Below are 22,268 nucleotides of genomic sequence, written 5' to 3'. Positions count from 1 at the left end.
AAACATAGGCAAAAATCTCTTGAATACCAACATGAGCATATCTCCCCAGGCAAGGGAAACAAAAGCAAAAACGAACAAGTGGGACTATATCAAACTAAAAGGCTTCTTCTGTACAGCAAAGGACACCATCAGTAGAACAAAAAGGCATCCTAGAGTATGGGAGAACATATTCATAAATGACATATCCGATAAGGGGTTGACATCCAAAACATATAAAGAGCTCATGTGCCTAAACAATGAAAAACCAAATAATCCAGTTAAAAAATGGGCCGAGGATCTGAAGAGACACTTCTCCAAAGAAGAAATTCAGATGGCCAACAGGCACATGGAAAGACGCTCCACATTGCTAATCATCAGAGAAATGCAAATTAAAACCACAGTGAGATATCTCCTTACACCAGTTAGGATGGCCAACATCCAAAAGACAAGCAACAAAAAATGCTGGCAAGGATGTGGAGAAAGGGGAACCCTCCTACACCGCTGGTGGGAATGTAAATTAGTTCAACCATTGTGGAAAGCAGTATGGAGGTTCCTCGAAAAACTAACAATAGAAATGCCAATCGACCCAGGAATTCCACTCCTAGGAATTTACCCTAAGAATGCAGGATCACAGATTCAAAAAGACATGCACCCCTATGTTTATTGCAGCGCTGTTTACAAGAGCCAAGAAATGGAAGCAACCTAAGTGTCCATCAGTAGATGAATGGATAAAGAAGATAAACAATGGAATGTTATTTAGCCATAAGAAAACAAATCCTACCATTTGCAACAACGTGGATGGAGCTAGAGGGTATGGATCTGATGGACCTCAGTGAAATAAGCCAGGCGGAGAAAGACAAGTACCAAATGATTTCACTCATCTGTGGAGTATAACAACAAAGCAAAAACTGAAGGAACAAAACAGCAGCAGACTCACAGAACCCAAGAATGGACTAACAGTTACCAAAGGGAAAGGGACTGGGGAGGGTGGGTGGGAAGGAAGGGATAAGGGGATTAAGGGGCATTATGATTAGCACACATAATGTGGGGGTGGGGCACGGGGAAGGCGGTATGGCACACAGAAGACAGACAGGTAGTGACTCTGGCATCTTACTATGCTGATGGGCAGTGACTGCAATGGGGTATGTGGTGGGGACTTGATAATGGGGGGAATCTAGCAACCACAATGTTGCTCATGTGACTGTATATTAACGACACCATAATAAAAAAATTAGGAAAAAAGTCTTATAAACCATAAGAATGGGGAAAGGACTCGAATAAGCATTGTAAAAGATGCTCAACATCGCCAATCAACAGCAAAACGCAAATCAGAACCACAGTGAGCTACCACTTCACATGCATTGAGATGACTAATATCAAAAAAACAAAATAACAAGTGTCGAAAACTAAGGAGAATCAGAATCGTTGTGTACTGCTAGTGGGAATGTAAAACAGTGCAGCCATTACGGAAGACAGTAGAGCAGTTGTTAAAGTAAATTAAAAAGAGAATTACCACACAATCCAACAATTCCACCTTTGGGTTTATACCTGAAATAATCGAAAACTGACTCCAACTGATACTTGCACACCCAAGTTCACAGCAGCATTATGCACAGCAGCCAAAAGGCAGAAGCAACCCAAGTGCCCATTAATAAAGGGACAGGTAAAGAAAATATGGCATTTACACACAACAGAATATTAGCCCTAAAAAGGAAGAGACTTCTGAGACATGCTACCACATGAATGAAGCCTCAGGATATTACACTAAGAGGAAAACTCCAGTCACAAAAAGAAAAACTGATTCCACTTACATGAGGCACTCAGTCAAATTAACGGCAATAGAGAGTACAAAACGGGTGCCAGGGCTGAGCTGGGTGGGCGAACAGCGAGTTTCTCACTGCGTATAGACTTCTTAGTTTTCAAGAGGAAGAGTCCTGGAGAGCGGTCATATAACAATACGAACGTACATAACACTACTGGACTGTAGGCTTAAAAATGGCAGAGATACTAAATTTTGCCTTTACGTAAATTTTACAATTAAAAAAAAAAAACACCAACCAGTTTCCAGACTTGATTCACATAACTACTGTGTGAAAATATTTCTGTTGCTGCACAGAAGGCATTCTCATCCCCCAACCTTGGGGCACAGGTGGCTTTTTTGGCTTAGGAAGGGAGAGAGGAGGCTGGGGGAGAGACAAAGGTGCTTGGAAATGAACCTAAACCTCCTGAAGAACAGAGTGCTCCCTGGAGCAAGCCACTTACCTTGTGAGCCTGTCCAGGTACCGAGTTTGCTCAAAAATGCTTTCCATCACCCGCACCTGCTCCGGCATGAATTTAACGCGCCAGGCACGTCGCTTCCCACGGTGGGGCAGCGCAGCCTCGGCAGCCGCCGCCGCACAAGCCGGGTCTTCAGGCTGTTGATTCTTCTGGCCACCCCCACTACCCTCGTGGCTCCCGTCGACCTCGTGGCTCCCGTCGCCCTCACGGTTCCCGTCACCTTCACGGTTGGAATCGCCCGGGAGGTCTGGAGTTCCTTCGCCAGGGTGGCCACCTCCTTCCTCGTCTGATGCTGCACCCTGCACGAATCCAGATCTTACTCCGGTTTCGTATGTTCCCAGGCAGAAGTAGCCCAGGTTATAGTAGATGCCCAGGTCATAGTAATTGCCGCTGGGCTGACGCTCCATGGCTGGAGCAAGGCAAAAGCCGTGCGCTTCCACAAACTTCTGGCCAGGAACAGAGCGGCCGGCACAGACGTTTTTTCTGGCGCCAGCTACCGGTTCTAACTGGTTTGGGGCTGGTTCTAGGCCTGCCCACACCCCTTCAGACGACTGCTATTGGCTGTCTCTTTCCCGCCAGTTGTAGTGAGTGGGACTTGCTTCGGCGCGAAAGCGGCTGGGGCGTGGCCACAAGGGGTGCTATGAGAAGGACGTGTGGTGGGGGGATGGGCGTGTGCAGAGTCAGGGCTCTACAGCTCAGCTTACTAATGAGTCAGGAGGCGTGTCTGTTGTGCGAGATTATGCAAGCCGATTTTGGGGAGGGGTCGGGAGTGGGGAGAGATGGAAGGCATGAGACCTCACACCAACTATGGGGAGCCCTTGTGAAAAGTTAGGAGACCATCTTACGGTCCAACCCTCCACATTTGGCATCCTGCATATGCTACGAGTTAATAAGCTGAAATGATTAATTAGGGGGCTGTTTCCTCCTGATTTTCTGCACGTGCACTCAAGGCAGAGCCCACCGTGTTCCCCAGGGTGTCGGCACAGGAGCTTGAGGCTGGGTCTGCAGAGCATTCTGGGTCGGGTGTGCTCTGCAAGAAACCCAAAGCGTCCCTCAAAGTTCAAGTTCTCCAAAGTTTTAGTAATGAATCTGCATCAGAGTGCAGGTGCAGATCCCAGCCCCGTGCTTAGTGCATCCAAGAACGCTTGCACTGCACAGTGGATTCCATAGTGGAGTACACGATCTGAATTCCCTTGGGGAGGATGCTTCCTCCGCTGCACTGCACTCCAGCATCTTGCTATGTTCCCCACACAGGCTCGGGTGCTCCCTGTGCTGGGTGGGCTCCTGTTGTGAACCCAGGTGAGTATCCTCCACCTTTCTGCCTGCTCCTCCTCCTCCTCCTCCCTATATAAACTAGCCCCTTTCCTCCCTTTTCCTGGAAATAACATCCTGACCTCTTGCTCAGGAAAAAATAACATTTTATTTATAGTCAAATAAAAAAGATCCGGGCCAGGTTGAGGGCTCGGTGGTTCTCCCTTCAAGACGTGTTTTGTAGATGCTCCAGTGGTGTTCATATCCCAAATATTTAAAGTGGCTTCTAATAGTGGGCCCTAGGCTTGGAATTTTATGTCCTTTACCCTGTTTTTACCGTGGCAGCCACCAGTGTCTTCAGCATCGTTTTATGAAAGAAACCATTTTTGCGGGTCCTTGTAAGTATCATGGAGCTGAGGCACCTCACCTCCTGCGCCTAATGGGTAAGTGCCTCCCATTTCATATTTCTGGAGGACACCTAAAATTCAGCTAGAATGTGGTGACTGACTAATTCACTTTTAAAAAGATGTCCAGGGATGGCAATCCCACAACCTCTCTCTGACTTCAACCAAATTGTTTCCTTTGCAGGCTGGCACTTGGGGATTAGCAGGCCTCCCCTCCTCTTGGCTAGATTATTGATGATGGATTTTCAACCTTGAATCAGTTATTACACGAGAGACCCAACGGGTTTTCCTCATGGTTTGCAATAGACTAGTTAGGAAATCTGTGACAGCACAGGGGGTGTGTCCTTCCACAGATTTCCACAGTGGGCTCCACTGTTATCTAACCTCCAGTCCCTCTCCTCTAGGTGAGTGTTGCTCTACCTCCATACCAGCTATTCCAGTATTTACTTCAACTTTTTAAGTTAGATGTAGTTTAATTTTTATTTTAAAATAAAGGTGGTGTTCTATTCCAAGCGAAAGTAGCTAGGAATCATGGTCTGATGTGACAGATCTGATTGGGAGATCAAGGGCTCTGGAGCCAGACTGCTGGCTTCCAAATGCTGGCTTTGTTTGCCACTTGCTCTCTGGCTACTCTGACGAGCTGCTTATTCTCACTTTGCCTTGGTTTAGTTATCTTTAAAATGGGGATAACAGTTTTAACTAGTAGTTGTAATGGGGTGTTAGGAGGATGAATTGCGCTGATGACAATAAAACTTCCTAAATGACCATTACACTGTGCAGCCTCACATTTCCTACTTCAGTCACTTTCATATTTTTTATTCACAAGGGTCCAAGAGAGGAGAGACTGCTATCCTCTGGCAGTGTTCAGTGAAGATAGGGACATTTTCGTGTGAAAATGACACTTGTATCATGTCTTTTTTTTTTTTTTTTTTAACCAGTGTGCTTCAGCCAATAAGCCTATGTTGGCTTCTTCATGTATAAGCTCTGTGCCAGCAAGTGTATCAGAAGAGTGCTTATGTCAATCAACAGTTCTTTTTCTGGAGCCTTATATACTTTATCCCTAGGAGCCAGAAAATAGTAATGAAATAATAGTTTCCATGTTTTACGTGCCTATTCTGGGTCCAACAGGAGGACAAGCACTATATGACTCATAATTTGCAGGCATGACAGAGTCTAATTCACATTTTACCCATCACATCACTCTGGCTCCCAAGTGGAGAAGGGTCATAGGCAGGAAAGGTGAAAACATGGAGACAGGAGGCTAATGCAACGCCCCGCTTTAGGATGATAGTGGTTAGATTTAAGGCATGTGGGAAAAGTGAAAGGTGTGGGGATGTGTTTTTGAGATGCAGTTAAGATATACTAATGAGCTGGATGTTTGGAGTTGCAGAAAGAAGCTACATGCATTAAGTCATTGAACCCTCACGAAAACTCTCTATGATGTAGGCACTGTCATTATCGCCATTTTTCAGGTAAGGAAGCTGAGAGTCAGACAGGCTCATGTACTGGCCCAGGACACACAGTGAGCCAGGCTTTGGACCTGTGCTCCTAACTGCCTCTTCTCATTATTGGTGGCCTTTCTCTTCCTATTTTTCTCTTACCCTACTTCATTGCTTTTTCTCCTTCCTCACTCTTCCTTGGCTGAGGATAGAACCCAAGTATCTGGCACTGGGCAGGGATCTGTACTTGTCCTCTGACGTGGATTTCATTTGTAAAACTCTGGAGCACTTAAACTTTCTCAAGGGGCACACTGGGTTTCTTCCAGACTGCATGTGACCATCCAGAGTGCTGGGCAAATCTCTCCCCAAGATCCATCCCCTAGAGCTACAGGTTGCATGGAGGGCTTTGATTTCAGCATCACTGCAAATACTTAAAGCAAGCAGCCTCCAGGCCAATCATTTCAGTTTAATTACTAGCCCCTTTGACGTTACTGGCTGCTGGATATGGAGGGCTGGGTCAAAAGACATCTCCAAACTTTGTTCCAAGAGCTAGAATGAGGTCTCCTCTCTTTCCTCTTCGTATCCAAATCAGCTTGTAAAACCAAGCAAAGCCCCGTGCTCTGGACAGGCACCCCACTAACTTGGGTGTACCTGGCTGAGCTGCACTATAGATCCCCCATTCAGTACACACCCACACACCCTACAGGCACCCTTCTTCTTCCTCAACTTATGATTTCATTGGTCAGAGACGTTTCTAGTGTCTTTCTAACACATTTTTGGTGTATATGGATATATGCTCAAATAAATTGTTGTATAGTATTTGAATGAATGGTGAAAAATATATTTGCTCTTAGAATCATGTGCACTAATAAGAAATGCTATAAAGAGAATGCCTTTAAGAAATCTAGTGAGCCTCAAACATTTAAAAAATACTTTTATATGGTATATATTTATAAATTTAGTATGCATAAATATATAAAACATTTGTAAATAATATACAAAATGTTCATAATAGAAAATTATAAATTATGTTACCATATTCTATTATATATTTAGATTTTATTTATATAAAAAATTTAAATATTTATATTTTGATAGTTCAATAATTATATTCTAAATACATTTTATGTTAATCATACATTTAGGTTTTAATTATATATTAAAATGTAAATATGCCCATATTTTAAGAATTCAATAATTCTGAATATAAAAATTTTAGGTTGGTTATATTTATTTTATATAAAACAAAGTTATTCCTAAGTGTTTTTATATTTACATAAACATATAAAATGCAAAAACATCTAAAACTTTTTTGAAGTTGATAAGAACCACTAAGGGCATTCTCTGTAAGATTTCTTAGTAGTGCACATGATTCTAAGAGCAAATATGTTTTTTACCATGCATTCAAATGCCATATAAAATTTATATTTGTAAGGGTTCTTTATATTTATGAACAACATTTTATATTTGATGGTCGCCCACTAACATGCATGCACCAGCAGGCCCCACCTACTGCAACTGGCAGTGAAAAAGCGAGTAGCCCGTGACTAACATGTAGTACGCGTGCTTTGAACCTGAGACCCACACACTGTCACTGCGCCCAGACACCCCTAGAGCACCTGACTGGGCTGCTGGCTACACCTGTGGACCCCAGCCTGGGGTTGCCATGGATCCCCACGCAGAGTCTGCAGAGAGGCACGGCTACATGAAGATAGTCTCTGCCCTGGTGCAGCAGGGATGAAAATGACTACCCGGGAGTCAATGAGTACTGGGGAGAATTAGCTGTATGGTCAGTGCCTGGATGGTGACAGGTGCTTCAGCCAACAATAGGAAATAAACTTTCCGTGGGACAGCGGAGCATTTGTCTATTTGCCTTTCCCCCTTTCCAGATGCAAAACCTCCTGTGATCTCGTTGATTGCATCAGAAGACGAGGAGGAAATACAGTGCAAACCTAAGGAAGGAGCAGGAGCACCAGCAAAGGGCCATGTTGGCGTGGGAGCTGCTAGCCCCGTGGATGGAGTGTTCTGGGAGGACGGTGGGCTGGAGCCCAGGCAGCCTGGGGACAGGCAGCAGACCCTCTACCGTCCCACTTTCATGTGTTGCAGCGACAGGAGTGGGAGAGCGTTTTACAACGAATTCCCTACTTGGCCATGCTGGCTTGGTAAGCAGCATGCTCAGGCACGCTCACTTTCCAGGGAGCACTGGCTGGACCCAGGCTTCTTTCTCTCTCTCGGAGCCTCTTCCCTCCCTTCCTAAGCCAAAGGCCAGTTGGGGGTCCCAAGGCAACTGGGAGACCTCCTGCCCTTGGGCACCAAGGTAATTATTTTCATGTGTCATTAAAATGAATGAAGCAGGGACACTTCAGCAGAAGCCAGGTTTTTGAATACAGTGGTTGATTGGAGCCAGGGTCATGATCAAGGTGAGAAGAGTAAGGCATGGCTGGTTGTGCAAGTGGCGGGTCAGATCCTATCTTCAAGTTTTTGTTAACGCGTTCATAATAATAATTTGGATTTTTAAAAGTCGTGCAAAAAGCGTCATTTATCCAGAATCCTGAGTTTTTGGTGCCCCTTAAATTTAGTGTGGAGAGAAGACCATCTGGGTACTACAGAGTAATATACAAGGGGAGAGGTATTGTGGGTTGAGTATTTAAAAGCGATCATGTAGTATGGATGAACGTTGAAATCACAATGTTGTCTGTGAAACCTTCGTAAGACTGTCTATCAATGATACCTTAATTTAAAAAAATAAAAAATGAATAAATGAAAGCAACCATGAACTGACTATGGTGTATTTAATTTCATCTACAACTTCATATGCTGAATGTTTGTGGTTTTCTCCGCTCAGAAAGGAGCTTGCAAGATGCATGCATGTGACTGAAGCCAGCAGGCAGGTCAGTGTAAATGAAAATAATATTGAACAAAAAACAATTAGCCATGTTTGGAAAATAAGTTTTGAACCTTAGCTCTTCGTGGGTGGAAAATGGGATATGTAAAACCCAGCTTGTAGGAATTTCCCACTACCAGAGAATGTGATTTTCTAAAGAAAAAAATACTTCTGGTCCTTGTATATAAGTAAGTGTATGTATATATATGGATATTATATGTAAGTAAAGTATAAATATATTCTATGTAATATAAGTAAATATATGTGTATGTATATGCATGCATATATACATTAGGGAGGACTTCTGTGTGGAGACTGTCTACAAGATGGGAATAATAGCAATACCTATGTCATAGAACTGATGAGAAGAGTAAATGACATGACATACGTTAAGTACCTAGCACCATGTCTAGCTACAGAGGAAGTCCTCAGAAATATTACTCCATAATATATATCTTAGCGCCACCGCATACCCTGAGGCATATGTGGCGTAATGGAAAGAAGCTCGCTTAAGGAGTCACATATTCTGGTTCTTTTAGCGATTCACTCTGCTTGCCCAGTTCTGATCTCCAATTTCTAACCAGTGAGGACCAGGACGTCACGAGTGTCCAGGACAGGAGGCCCCATGGTAATGAAGCAGGCCTCACTTGACCTAATTGCACTTGTTGGCACATTTCTGCAGCTGTTTTTAATGATAGGTGGGCATCTTGGGAGACTATTAAGAAACATTATGTCTCAGGGACAAGCTCACTGGAGCCTGGAGAAAAGGGAATTTTGTGAGACTAATGTCTCTTGTGGTCAAGAAATACTTTTCTCAGGTTCAGCAGTTCTTTCTATCTCTTTTCTTTCTTTGTCTTCTGTTAAATGAAGTAAATTTTATATTTAGTACTTTTTATTTTTTAGAAGCATATGCGGTATGATTCCAGTCTTACTAGATTCTCTCTCTGTGTACACTCATCCATTCACCCTTTCTTCTCTATACTTGTGTGCGTAGGGATGTCTGTGAGAATATCAACCAGCATTGAATATCACCGATATCAGCCCTGATTATTTCATCTTTGTGAGATGTGAGTGGATTTGTTCTTTCTGTTTGGGACTTGTACGAATTCCTTCAATTTTCATCATGCCAATCGCCGTTTTACAACTAACATAGTATTACATAAAAGAATAAGTGGGTGTAAATAAAAAACATTTAAAAATGCATCGTGGGTAAAATTGTAACATTTCGCGGGTGTCTGGCCTGGCTTTGGTGCATTTGCATATCCTCGGGGGTGGAGAGAAGCTCACCCCACTGTCAATGGGTGACTACCTGGGCAAGTGAGGGCGTGTCTGAACCGGAGAGGTGAGGGGGAGGGGCTGGCTTGTGTGTTTGCTTCCTCCGGAGCCGGGGAGAGAGACTGCGCTGGGCTGCAGTCTGTCGGCTTGCCTGGAACTGTTGGCCGGGTTTCCGTGGCTTCGGGCGGGAGCGTGGCATCAGGTTCGGGACGCCAAGGCCCCGCTCACGAGAGCGCCCCCTATTGTCGCGGCTACAACGGCTCCGGAGCCTGGTTCGCGCAGCCGTGAAGGGGATGCTCCGCGGGGAAGCGCCGCAGTTGGTCGAGGAGCGCCGAGCCCAGGAGAGCCGCCCGCCCCCCGCCGGGCCGCCGCTCTGGCTCGCGCGTTGGCTCTCCGGCCGGGACCAGAATGGCCTCAGCCGTCAGCGTGGCGGCCACAGCGGCGCCTCCGGAAGCAGCCCAGCCGCCCGCGCCCGAGAGCCTCAGAGTGGCAGGGGTCGTGGGAGGCCTTGGGGAGGAGGCGATGGAGCAGGTGGTGGGCGCCCCCCCCCCCCCCCCCCCCCGGCAGGCCCAAGCCCCAGGAAGTGTCGCAAAACATCAGAGCCCCGGTACAACTAGATACACTGTAACCGTCGATGGACGCATGCGCACCTCGGCCTGCCCCCATCCCCAGGAGTTGTTGCAAAAACCATAGCCCGTGTACAGCTAGACACATTGTAAGCCTTTCTAGGCGTCAGAAGGAAGGGGAAGGAGGTTGGCCGCCATCTTGGCGCTTTCTGTGTCCCAGGAATCTGAGGAGAGCCCAGCGCAGAATCTGCAGACGCACACAGCCTCCTCGAGTGCGCACTCAGGACATGGAGCCTCTGCCCCCGTGCCGCCGCGAATTTGCCCGCTTTCGCAGACGGGAAGCCGAGGACGACCGCGAAGAGCTGCGTGGTCGGTGCCAGACGGGACATGTACTGCAGCCAACTCCCAAGAAAGAATCCATGGGGGAGGCGGGCGGACAGGACACCCCTTAGATGCTGCCCCTCATGTCCTCCTTCCCACAGCCTGGGCCCCAGCGCCCTGATCTTCACCTTTGGCTTTCTTCCTTTGCAGAAGCGAGGCCTGCGGAAGGCGGAGAGCAAGAAGGCGGCGGCGGCGACCATGGCGGCCAAGCCCCTGGCCTGGTGGAGGTGCGAAACCTCGAGGCCGTTGGCACTGGCAGCCGTGAAGCTAGAGAGCCTGGAGAGGCGGGGCAGGAGGAGCAGCCCGCGCAGGCCGCCATCGGGGATCCAGAGCCCAGAGAAGAGCCGCAGCGGGCCCAGCGTCACCCCTGCACGTACTCCCAACTGCTGCTAATGGAGTACGTTTTCCAGCACACTGGCTATCCCAGCACGGCCCTGCGGTAAGCGACAGCCCCGCTTGGCGCGAATTTACCCCCGGGCTTGTGGGCTGCCCCAGGGGCCCGTTTGGTTCCCACATGCCTCCGCCCCTTTCGAGCTAAAAGCCACCTGGAGGACTGCTGGGGTCCCCTCCTGTACACCTGGGTCCTAGGGTGGGGGTCAGGGCTCTGCCTTTCGGGAATCAAGGGAAATAGTTGTGCACAGGATTGAGGTAAACCAAGCCGCGCTCCTCTGTTGTGCTAGAATCGCGGCAGGGGCAAATCAGGGCAGGGTCCCTACCTTTCTTTCACATTTTGATAAATCAGTTCACTGTGGGTCGTTTCGGTATTGACTTTTACATTTGTAAACGCTGCGCTGCATCTGAAAAGCGTTTATCATGATTTAGTAATTTCTCTGCATTCCATAACGTTCGCTCTTGAGGTAAAACTGTCCCTAAAGGAAGCTTCAGCCTGGATAGTACAGAACAGTGTAGTGCAGAGGATGGGGGCAGCGGCTCACAGAAAAATGGAAGCTAAGCAGAACCAGAGAGTGAACTGCAGAGAGTTTGTGCCGTCCATTCACGTCTACCAGGGATGTACTTCAGCCTCCTTGGCCCTGATAGACACACAGATACAGAGGGTTACGTCGAGCGAGTGAGCGATCAAGGTGTTTCAAGGCTCTAATTTAATCCATAGAAAGGGGTAAGATCAGTAATTGAGAAGTGGGGCGATATTTCCTCAGGCCGAGGGTTTTACTCATGTTGAAGTTCGTACCATTAAAATAAACTGTGAATGAGATTTTCATGTGGTCTTGGACCGTGCCTCCTTTTCCTGGGACACTTGGCTTTTCTTAACTGCTTTGTGTTGACTTAATTTCACTGTAAATCTTGACATGGTGTGAGTTTTCCTACTGCAGAAATTGGTCCATAAAATAAATCACTGACATTTCCCTGAAAAGGAAAAAGTATTAATGAGATCGCATCCTATACTTAAATTCATCCACTAGTCCAAACGCTGAACACTTGTGATTTTGTCCCCTCAGACAGGAACTTGCAGGAATCGTGGATGTGTCTGAAGCCACAGTGCAGGTGAGTGCACCCGAAAAAGCAGTTAGTCAGGGCAGCAATTCTAAAACCTGCTGCGGGGCTTGGACACCCTTGTCCTACGCTTTCTGACATTCCTGTGTTTCTGTTGCCTTCTTCCTATTTAGGAAATAAGTTTTGAACTTTGGGGATTTGGTGGGTGCCAAAAAGGACAGATGAACGGCAGCATTTGGAAATTTCCCATTACCAGGGGAACCTGGTTTCCTAAAGGAAAAACAAATTGCCATAATATACCATTCCTTGTATACAGGAATATGTATATACGAATGTACTTCATCCTCTTTGGCCCTGATAGATACATAAACAGAAGGTTCCAACGAGCGAGCAATCAAAGTATTTTAAGGCTCTAATTTAATCCATAAAATGGGTAAGAGCAGTAACTGAGAGGTGGCGGCGAGATTCCCTCAGGCTGAGAGTTTGTCATTTTGAAGTTAAAAGAAACTGTGAATGAGAATTTCACGTGGTCTTGGATCCGTGCATCCTTTACCTGGTAGACACACACTCATACACGCACAGACACACACACACAGGTAGATATATTGAGTGCAGTGAAGGAAGCAGGCAGCAGATCTGGTGGCAGGCAGGGGGCCAGGAAAGCAGCCCAACAAAGCAGGCCGCTGGGTGCTGGCAGCCTAAGGCCGGGGGCTGGGCTCCCAGGCGGGTCAGGCCAGGACTAGGGAGGCCCAGGCCTCTGCTTCCTCAAGCAGGCGAAGCAAGCTCAGAGGAAGAGCAACCCTGACGTCCCGGCGAGTCGGTTCCCCTCCCTGGAGGCAAAGTGCTCGGTCAGTGGGGGTCTGGAAGAAAGGGGACACGGCAGAAACAAATAAGGAGAGCGACCTGAGGTTTCCATCCATTTCCAAACTCTACTGCCCGAACTTCCCTAGGACGTGGTCCCTAGTTTTATTGAAATATAGTTGACATACAGCACTGTATAAGGTTAAGGTGCACAGCAATAGGACTTGACTTATACATGTTGTGAAATGATTACCACCGTAAGTGTAGTTAACATCTACCATAAGGCTACAAAGAAAGAAAGAAAAATTGTGTTTCAAGGCTACGGAGAAAGAAAGAAAAAGTGTGTTTTGCATGTGATGAGAACTCTTAGGATTTCTTCTCTTGGCTTCCCTGTGTGCCATACAGCAGTGTGAACTACAGGCATCATGTTGTACATTACCTTCTCCAGGACTCACTTAACACTGTAAAGGGTAGCTTGTGTCTTTTGGAAGAGGACCGCCCTACTCCAAATGCCCCCTCCCGCAGCCCTGCCTCTGGTAACTGCAAATCTTCATCTCCTGTTCTAGGATTTTGTTTTTCCTTTCCTCTGTTTGTAAGGTCCCACGTATGAGCGAGCTCAGACAGTATTTGCCCCGACGGTATTTTAATGGCGGCTGCCCCACACTCTACTTTGCACATACAGCAGGAGCTGTTTGAATAAGAAACCAGGATTAGTAATATGGAACCAGTAGTGGCCTGTACCTCAGTCGCCTGCTCTGCGTTTTGGTTATGTTTATGCAGATTTGACCACTAGTACACCTGGGCTCCCCCAGACGAGCTCCTTGGCCCTGGCTGTTGCAGACTGCCTGTTCATGCAGCAGAAGGACCCACATGCTGAGATGGCAGAGCGAATCTGAGGGCACAGATGGGGGAGGGGGGGCCCTCTGTCTCCTGACAATGGCGCAGACCAGGAACTCCCAGAAATGTGAGATCCAACATAGTTCCCTAACTCAGATGCTGAGGGGACAGTGGAGTGCGAAGGGCAGGCTTTATTTGTGGCTGTTAATTGTTGGCAGATATTGGGGAGGAGCCCTTCTGTGACCCACACAGTTGCTGGCTACCTGCCTGAAAGGTCAGCGCCACGTCCTTGCCCTCAGAATGAGGGAGGGCATGGGGATCTCCTGGGGGAGGAGCAGGGCCTGGGGACCCCACCGTGCTGGGCAACAGAGGCTATGGCCCTGCATCCTGGACCTGCAGCCAGAGCAGAGAGAGCCAACCCAGGCCTGGGCCCAGAAAGGTCTGCAGGGTGGAACAGGGTGGAGCGTGCAGAACTGACGGCCCTGACCGCGGTGTGCCTCCTTCCCCCCAGACGCTGGGCTGGGCAAGGGTTTAAGAGGTTTGCTGAGGTTGGTCGCACTTAGCGTAAGCACCCGTTACCCCCGACTTCTGCAAGGCGAAGGCAGTGTCCAGGCTTCAGGTGGACACTGTGTCCCAGCAAGACAAGCCACAAACTCCCTGGGCCCCCGTGACCCAGCCTCCCTGCGGTACCATCGTTTTCACTCTGGAGAGGTTTCAGAGGGTGGATGGGCCTTCCTTCATCCTTGGCGGAAAGCTTCTGTTGAAAGATTCAACGGGCTCATCCTTTTGGCTCTTTAGTGGACCCTGAACACAGCCTTCTCCAAATGGGTGCTGTTCCCCTCAGTATGACTTGAAAGGCACCCACTTGTTCCCCCGCAAGCAGGGTGCCACTGGTCTAGTGAGTACGGGTCAGTGGCAGCTGGACAGCTGAGGGCAGTTGTCAGGGCACAGCCATCCCAGGGGTAGTTGCAGTCCCGGCAGGGGCAGAGTGCAGTTCCTCAGCTTCTAAGCGTGGGGAAGTGACATGGCAGTCGGGAGGAGAGGGTCGAAGCAGAAAGCCAAGCCCCAGCCTGGCACACAGTGGGCGGTCACTGGGGTGCGCTGAAGGGAGGCCACAGTGGCCACTTTCCTGCAGTCTTAGCAGGAAGGGAAAAGCTTGTCCGGATGCGGTTTAAATGTCACGGGCCTGGAGCACTGCCTGCTGTGTGTTTACGTGGAGCACATTAAATGCTCAGTGTACTCAACCAATTCCTTTCTTCTCTGCGATTGAAGGTTTGGTTCAGGAGGAGGAGGGCCATTTGGAGAAGACAACAGAGGCCATTAAGGTTTAGATTGCCGCAGCCCGTGCTGCTCGGCCGCACCGTGGTCTTAACCTTGTTCGGACTGTGCGATGCCTCCATTCTTCAAGAGCTGGATGTCATATGGGTTCTTCCGGAGCCAGGACCACCGGGGCAGCCTCTGCTGAACCTGCGGGACTTTCCTCCTCTTGTCTTGCCTGTTCTGCCCTGGTTGCTCCCACGTAGGCTTCCCCGTGCCTGGCCTTAGGGGGCAAGGCCTGGTGCCTTACCATCTGTGTTCTTTTTGAAGTCCCCATTTTCTCAGGAATGATCTGTGTGGCACTGCGTGCTTTTGAGCCACATTCGCACTCATATCTCACCATCAAGCATCATTCCCCAAATGCCCGCTGAAGTTTCAGCAGCCCAAAGTTCTTGCCCCTCTGTTTTAGGGCATGTTTTTGTATTTTCAATAAAGTTGTGAATTCTGTTTTCTGTGTCCTGTTCAGTTAATAAATCTGAGGAAATGCCTCCTTTCCTGTAGTCAGATTCCCGACTCACCCTCAGGAGGCCGTGCACATCTCAGAAATTTCCCAACGGACCCACCTCCTTCCCCAACACCCATGTGCCCCCACCCTGCACCACTGGGCCCACAGAGATGTGCAAGATGGGGTGGCATGAGTCATCTGAGCCTCACTTTCCTGGACGCATATAGGGGGACCATCACTATGACTAGTGGTGCTTGCTAAAATAAAAACAATCTGCCCAGAATTCTTATGGCATCAGAATGAAGTCTGGAAAGACATTTTATTAACTTGAATTTACACACATAAGGGGTGATTTACATCGCTGCGATTTGTGTGAAGAGGTTCCACTTGTTTGTCTTTTACAAAAAAAAAGTTTGTCATGAAAATACTCAAATACACTAAACAATGGCCAGAGAACTCTAACAGACCCCCATAAAAACCATCACCGAGCTTCATCGTTCACCAGGATTTGACCAAACTTGCTTCATCCACCTTCTTTCCTCCCTCCCATCCTTCCTTCTTTCCTGCGTTCCTCCTCTCTTCCTCGCTCCACCTCCTCTTCTTGCTGTGATAAGTGAAACTCCAGACATATGGGTCCTTTCATCTCTACATCTTTATCTGTGTGCACTTTTGAAAAAACAGAGACCTTTGCCTGCATAACCAGTGCTGTCCGGGCACTTGAATGGGAACAATGAGCCCTTGGTAATATCATCACCTAGTCCCCCAGATGTAGATTTCCGTGACTGCCTCAAACATGACTTTTTCCACTTGGGGTTTTTAGAACTTAAGCTTTGTTGTGTCTACACTGATAAGTAAGAGGAGAGCTCATGGAGGCATTTGCACGGCTAATGCTACATTGGAAAGGGGGAAGGAAATTAAAGACAACCCCTGGATAGCTATTACTGGTGCTGCATGTATGTGGCCATGAAAGTGATTGTTTTTTTTTTCCCTGCCCTTATCCCTCCCTTAACATTATCCATGAAATACTGTAGATCTTTTTAAAGTTTGTGTTTGATAGTATCATGTGTTACTTGTTTTTCTCAGCATGTAAAAAAATTTGGCTCTTGATTTGGCCATGAAACAAAGGCCTTTTGATCATCCCTAAATGATCTCAAGATCATCCCTAAATTTGCCATTTTAATTTCCCTCATAGTCTTGTCAGGCACTATAGTATTTTATGGCATTTTAGTTAATAAAAACTTTTTGAGCTTTAGTATTAATCATTTCTAGCAGTTCTTGTCTTTTACTATGTTCAAAACGAAAAGGTTTTGTGAAAGAAAAATTCAAATAAAAATCTCCATTTGTGCTTCCAGTAACCTACTGTTGTTATAAGTAAGTGGCTCTGAACACCTTTCCACTACTTTCCTCAGTTACTTGCTCACCTGTTAATTTGCTGAGGCTGGATATACACATGTTCCAAAAGCCGCAATGTATGCCTTAAATTCACTTCATAGTAGTTTACTCTTCAGCCCATGTGTCATATAAATTGACATTGTTGACCAAGAAAAGAGGCAGAATTGAAATAAAACAAAAGCATTTTTATTTGGGGTCTTAGAACTGCCATTTGGGAAGCACAGATTCAGCCAGCAACCCAAGTTGTATATCACACCACACCCTGGTTACAAAAGTCAAAGGTTTATAAAGACAAAAGAGAATTCTTGAATATGTTGTTTACAAAGAATTTTGACTGGTTGGTGGCAGAAATCTAATCTTAACTCACTGTATTTAGTTGCCACGCAAAGTTTCCTACTTGTGGGTAAAATTGCAGTATTTCCAGAATCTCTCACCTGGTTTTAGTGCATCTCCATATCAACAGGTGTTTCTAAGGGGTGGAGAGAAGTAGATCATCTTCACATCAGGGGGTAATTACCTGGGTGAGCTAGGGCTTATCTGGACCTGGGAGGTTGCGGGGAGGGGGAAATATTTGCTTGCTTCTGCCACACCAGGAGAGAGAGAGATGCTGGATGGCTGTTTGTAAGCAATAAGTGGGTTTTCAACTTTATTTCTCCTTTGACTTGATTTCGGTTTCAGCTAGGTATTTTGCCCCAGGATTTCCTGTCCCCGGATTTACACTTACTGCAGCAAGTTGCATGTGTTTAGGCTGAGTCCTTGGAATACTGCCAGTTTGGCCTAATTCAAAAGTGCATGCTTCCTCCAGTGAGGACATACATAAGGTCCCCCTCCTTACTGGCCCCCGAGGTCCATTTTAAAGCCCCTTGACATAAGTGACCCCATTTCATTTCACCTTTCACTACATTAAACTTCAAAGTATGGGACAATACTAGGTAGAAACATAGCCAAATGAACTTTGTTTCAAATCCCAGGTATTATCTATCGAACCATCTATTCATCAGTATTTTCTTACTACCACACTGTACCTATTAGATGAAATCAAACTTCGATTAACAAGATTAAAAAATGTCAACCCTAATTTGTTTTCAGTGCCTGAACTCTTGATTTACAATTACCCCAATAGAATGCATCTTGATAGTTAACTTGAAATGCTATGACTCACTAAGCATTGAATGAGCATTCAGGAGATGTGGTGGTGAGAAACCGCTTTGCAAATAATTTGCTGGATGATGTTGGGTGAGTTATTCAATCAGTCCAGTTCTTAATCTCCTCACTTAAAAATGAGGGACTTGGAGTATTAGATAATTTTCAAGCTTCTTTCTGACTCAAAAAGTCTGTGATTAAGTGAGAGCCAAGATGGCGGTGTGAGTAGAGCAGTGGAAATCTCCTCCCAAAACCATATATATTTTTGAAAATTCAACAAATACAACTATCCCTAAAAGAGAGACCAGAAGATACAGGACAACAGCCAGGCTACATCCACACCGGTGAGAACCCAGCACCTCGCAAAGGGGGTAAGATAGAAGCCGCGGCCTGGCGGGACCCGAGCGCCCCTCCCCCAGCTCCCGGCGGGAGGAGAGGAGTCAGAGCGGGGAGGGAGAGGGAGCCCAGGACTGCTAAACACCCAGCCCTAGCCATCTGCACTAGGAACGCAGACACACAGTGCTTGGGGTGCTGGATGCTAGGGAAACAGGACAGTAAGACCTGTGAGTGGGTCTCTGCAGCCGGTGCCCCTGGGACAAAGAAAAGAGAGTGCTTTTTGGAAGTCTTAAAGGGACAGGGACCCCACAGCTGGAAGGAAATGTCCCGGGACACTTAGCCCAGCAGCTGGAATCCCAGGGAATCCCGGGCACTCTAACCCCCTGGGCAACAGCGCAGCTCGGAGGCCCCTCACAGAGATAAACAGCCTCCCGCCCATTTCCCCACTGACGCTGCTCCGCCATATTGGAGAAGTTGCCTGAGGCAGCAGGGCAGAGCTTCTTTCACAGCGGCCAGGCAAGAATTAGAAACGCCGACTGCACACAGCTGCCCAGCACAAGCCGCTAGGGGTCGCCGTTCACCCAGGAGAGGAAGGCCACAACTAGCAAGAAGGGACGTTCTCCCAGCTGACACACACGCCAGCTCCCCACAAATACCTCTATCACCATGAAAAGGCAGAAAAATTTGATACACACCAGATTAACCCAGACGGTCTCCCCTGAGAAGGAATCTGGGGAGATAGACCTAACCAATCTCCCAGAAAAAGAATTCAAAATAAAGGTCATAACCATGCTGATGGAGCTGCAGAGAAGTATGCAAGAGCTAAGGGATGACATCCAGAAGGAGATTACAGAAATGAAACAATCTCTGGAAGGATTTATAAGCAGAATGGATAAGATGCAAGAGGCCTTGGATGGAATAGAAACCAGAGAACAGGAACGCATAGAAGCTGACGCAGAGAGAGATAAAAGGATCTCCAGGAGTGAATCAATATTAAGAGAACTGTGTGACCAATCCAAACGGAACAGTATTCGCCCTATAGGGGTACCAGAAGAAGAAGAGAGAGAAAAAGGGATAGAAAGTGTCTTTGAAGAAATAATTGCTGAAAACTTCCCCAAACTAGGGGAGGAAATAACCGTTCAGACCACAGAAGTATACAGAAATCCCAACAGAAGGGACCCAAAGAGGACAACACCAAGACACATAATAATTAAAATGGCAAAGATCAAGGACAAGGACAGAGTTTTAAAGGCAGCTAGAGAGGGGAAAAAGGTCACCTACAAAGGAAAACCCATCAGGCTACCATCAGACTTCCCAACAGAAACCTTACAGGCCAGAAGAGAATGGCATGATATATTTAATGCAATGAAACAGAAGGGCCTTGAACCAAGAATACTGTATCCAGCACGATTATCATTTAAATATGAAGGAGGGATTAAACAATTCCCAGACAAGCAAAAGTTGAGGGAATTTGCCTCCCACAAACCACCTCTACAGGGTATTTTAGAGGGACTGCTCTAGATGGGAGCACCCCTAAGGCTGAACAGATGTCACCAGAGAAACTAAAATCACAGCAAAGAAAGCAGACCAACCAAATAATAACTAAAGGCAAAAAATAAAATCAACTACCCACAAAAGCAGTTAAAGGAAACACAAAAGAGCACAGAATAAAACACCCAACATATAAAGAATGGAGGAGGAGGAATAAGAAGGGAGAGAAATAAAGAATCACCAGACAGTGTTTATAATAGCTCAATAAGCGAGTTAAGTTAGGCAATAAGATAATAAAGAAGCTAACCTTGAACCTTTGGTAACCACGAATCTAAAGCCTGCAATGGCAATAAGTACGTATCTTTCAATAATCACCCTAAATGTAAATGGACTGAATTGACCAATCAAAAGACACAGAGTAACAGAATGGATAAAAAAGCAAGACCCATCTATATGCTGCTTACAAGAGACTCACCTCAAACTCAAAGACATGCACAGACTAAAAGTCAAGGGATGGAAAAAGATATTCCATGCAAACAACAGGGAGAAAAAAGCAGGTGTTGCAGTACTACTATCAGACAAAATAGACTTCAAAACAAAGAAAGTCACAAGAGATAAAGAAGGACATTACATAATGATAAAGGGCTCAGTCAAACAAGAGGATATAACCATTATAAATATATATGCACCCAACACAGGAGCACCAGCATATGTGAAACAAATACTAACGGAACTAAAGGAGGAAATAGAATGCAATGCCTTCATTTTAGGAGACTTCAACACACCACTCACTCCAAAGGATAGGTCCACCAGACAGAAAATAAGTAAGGACACAGAGGCACTGAACAACACACTAGAACAGATGGACCTAATAGACATCTATAGAACTCTACATCCAAAAGCAACAGGATACACATTCTTCTGAAGTCCACATGGAACATTCTCCAGAATAGACCACATACTAGTCCACAGAAAGAGCCTCAGTAAATTCAAAAACATTGATATCCTACCGACCAACTTTTCAGACCACAAAGGTATAAAACTAGAAACAAATTGTACAAAGAAAGCAAAAAGACTCACAAACCCATGGAGGCTTAACAACATGCTCCTAAATAATCAATGGATCAACGACCAAATTAAAATGGAGATCCAGCAATATATGGAAACAAATATATGGAAACAAATGACAACAACACAAAGCCCAAAATTCTGTGGTACACAGAGAAAGCAGTCTTAAGAGGAAAGTATATAACAATCCAGGCATATTTTAAAAAGGAAGAACAATCCCAAATGAATAGTCTAACGTCACAAATATCGAAATTGGAAAAAGAAGAACAAATGAGGCCTAAAGTCAGCAGAAGGAGGGACATAATAAAGATCAGAGAAGAAATAAATAAAATTGAGAAGAATAAAACAATAGCAAAAAATCAATGAAACCAAGAGCTGTTTCTTTGAGAAAATAAACAAAATAGATAAGCCTCTAGCCAGACTTAAGAGAAAAAGAGAATCAACACACATCAACAGAATCAGAAACGAGAAAAGAAAAATCATGACGGACCCCATAGAAATACAAAGAATTATTAGAGAATACTATGAAAACCTATATGCTAACAAACTGGAAAACCTAGAAGAAATGGACAACTTCTTAGAAAAATACAACCTTCCAAGACTGACAAAGGAAGAAACACAAAACACCAAAAAAGAAAATTACAGACCAATATCCCTGATGAACGTAGATGCAAAAATACTCAAAGAAATATTAGCAAACCGAATTCAAAAATACATCAAAAAGATCACACACCATGACCAAGTGGGATTCATCCCAGGGATGCAAGCATAATACAACATTCGAAAATCCATCAACATCATCCACCACATAAACAGAAAGAAAGACAAAAACCACATGATCATCTCCATAGATGCTGAAAAAGCATTCGACAAAATTCAACATCCATTCATGATAAAAACTCTCAGCAAAATGGGTATACAGGGAAAGTACCTCAACATAATAAAGGCCATATATAATAAGCCCACAGCCAACATCATACTGAACAGCGAGAAGCTGAAAGCTTTTCCTCTGAGATCGGGAACAAGACAGGGATGCCCACTCTCCCCACTGTTATTCAACATAGTACTGGAGGTCCTAGCCACAGCAATTAGACAAAACAAAGAAATACAACCAATCCAAATTGGTAAAAAAGAAGTTAAACTGTCATTATTTGCAGATGACATGATATTGTACATAAAAACCCCTACAGATTCCACTCCAAAACTACTAGAACTGATATTGGAATACAGCAAAGTTGCAGGACACAAAATTAACACACAGAAATCTGTGGCTTTCCTGTACCCTAACAATGAACTAATAGAAAGAGAAATCAGGAAAACAATTCCATTCACAATTGCATCAAAAAGAATAAAATACCTAGGAATAAACCTAACCAAGGAAGTGAAAGACCTATACCCTGAAAACTATAAGACACTCTTAAGATAAATTAATCACCCTAAAGTAAAGAGGACACTAGCAAATGGAAACTCATCCCATGCTCCTGGCTAGGAAGAATTAATATCGTCAAAATGGCCATCCTGCCCAAAGCA

At 45.8% G+C, this 22,268-nt stretch overlaps 1 protein-coding gene and 1 long non-coding RNA gene across 2 annotated transcripts in view; one reads left to right on the top strand and one right to left on the bottom strand.

Moving 5' to 3' along the window:
* LOC130681963 (uncharacterized) overlaps positions 1-22,268 on the bottom strand; it is a 31,112-nt gene that overhangs the window by 5,665 nt on the left and 3,179 nt on the right. The window contains exon 2 of the long non-coding RNA XR_008995243.1: positions 2,242-2,555. This is a non-coding gene — a long non-coding RNA (uncharacterized LOC130681963). The remainder of the gene's footprint in view (positions 1-2,241; positions 2,556-22,268) is intronic.
* On the top strand, positions 10,115-15,290 carry LOC130681954 (rhox homeobox family member 2B-like). The gene is made up of 4 exons (XM_057495839.1): positions 10,115-10,444; positions 10,607-10,895; positions 11,914-11,959; positions 14,819-15,290. Exons 1-4 carry the CDS (start codon positions 10,144-10,146, stop codon positions 15,089-15,091), a joined length of 909 nt encoding a protein of 302 aa, XP_057351822.1. The 5' UTR covers positions 10,115-10,143; the 3' UTR covers positions 15,092-15,290.

The sequence above is a fragment of the Manis pentadactyla genome, chromosome X, assembly GCF_030020395.1.
Source record: "Manis pentadactyla isolate mManPen7 chromosome X, mManPen7.hap1, whole genome shotgun sequence".
Lineage (NCBI taxonomy): Eukaryota > Metazoa > Chordata > Mammalia > Pholidota > Manidae > Manis > Manis pentadactyla.
The sequence above is the reverse complement of the archived record's forward strand: the minus strand, read 5'-3'. Positions and strand labels throughout refer to the sequence as shown.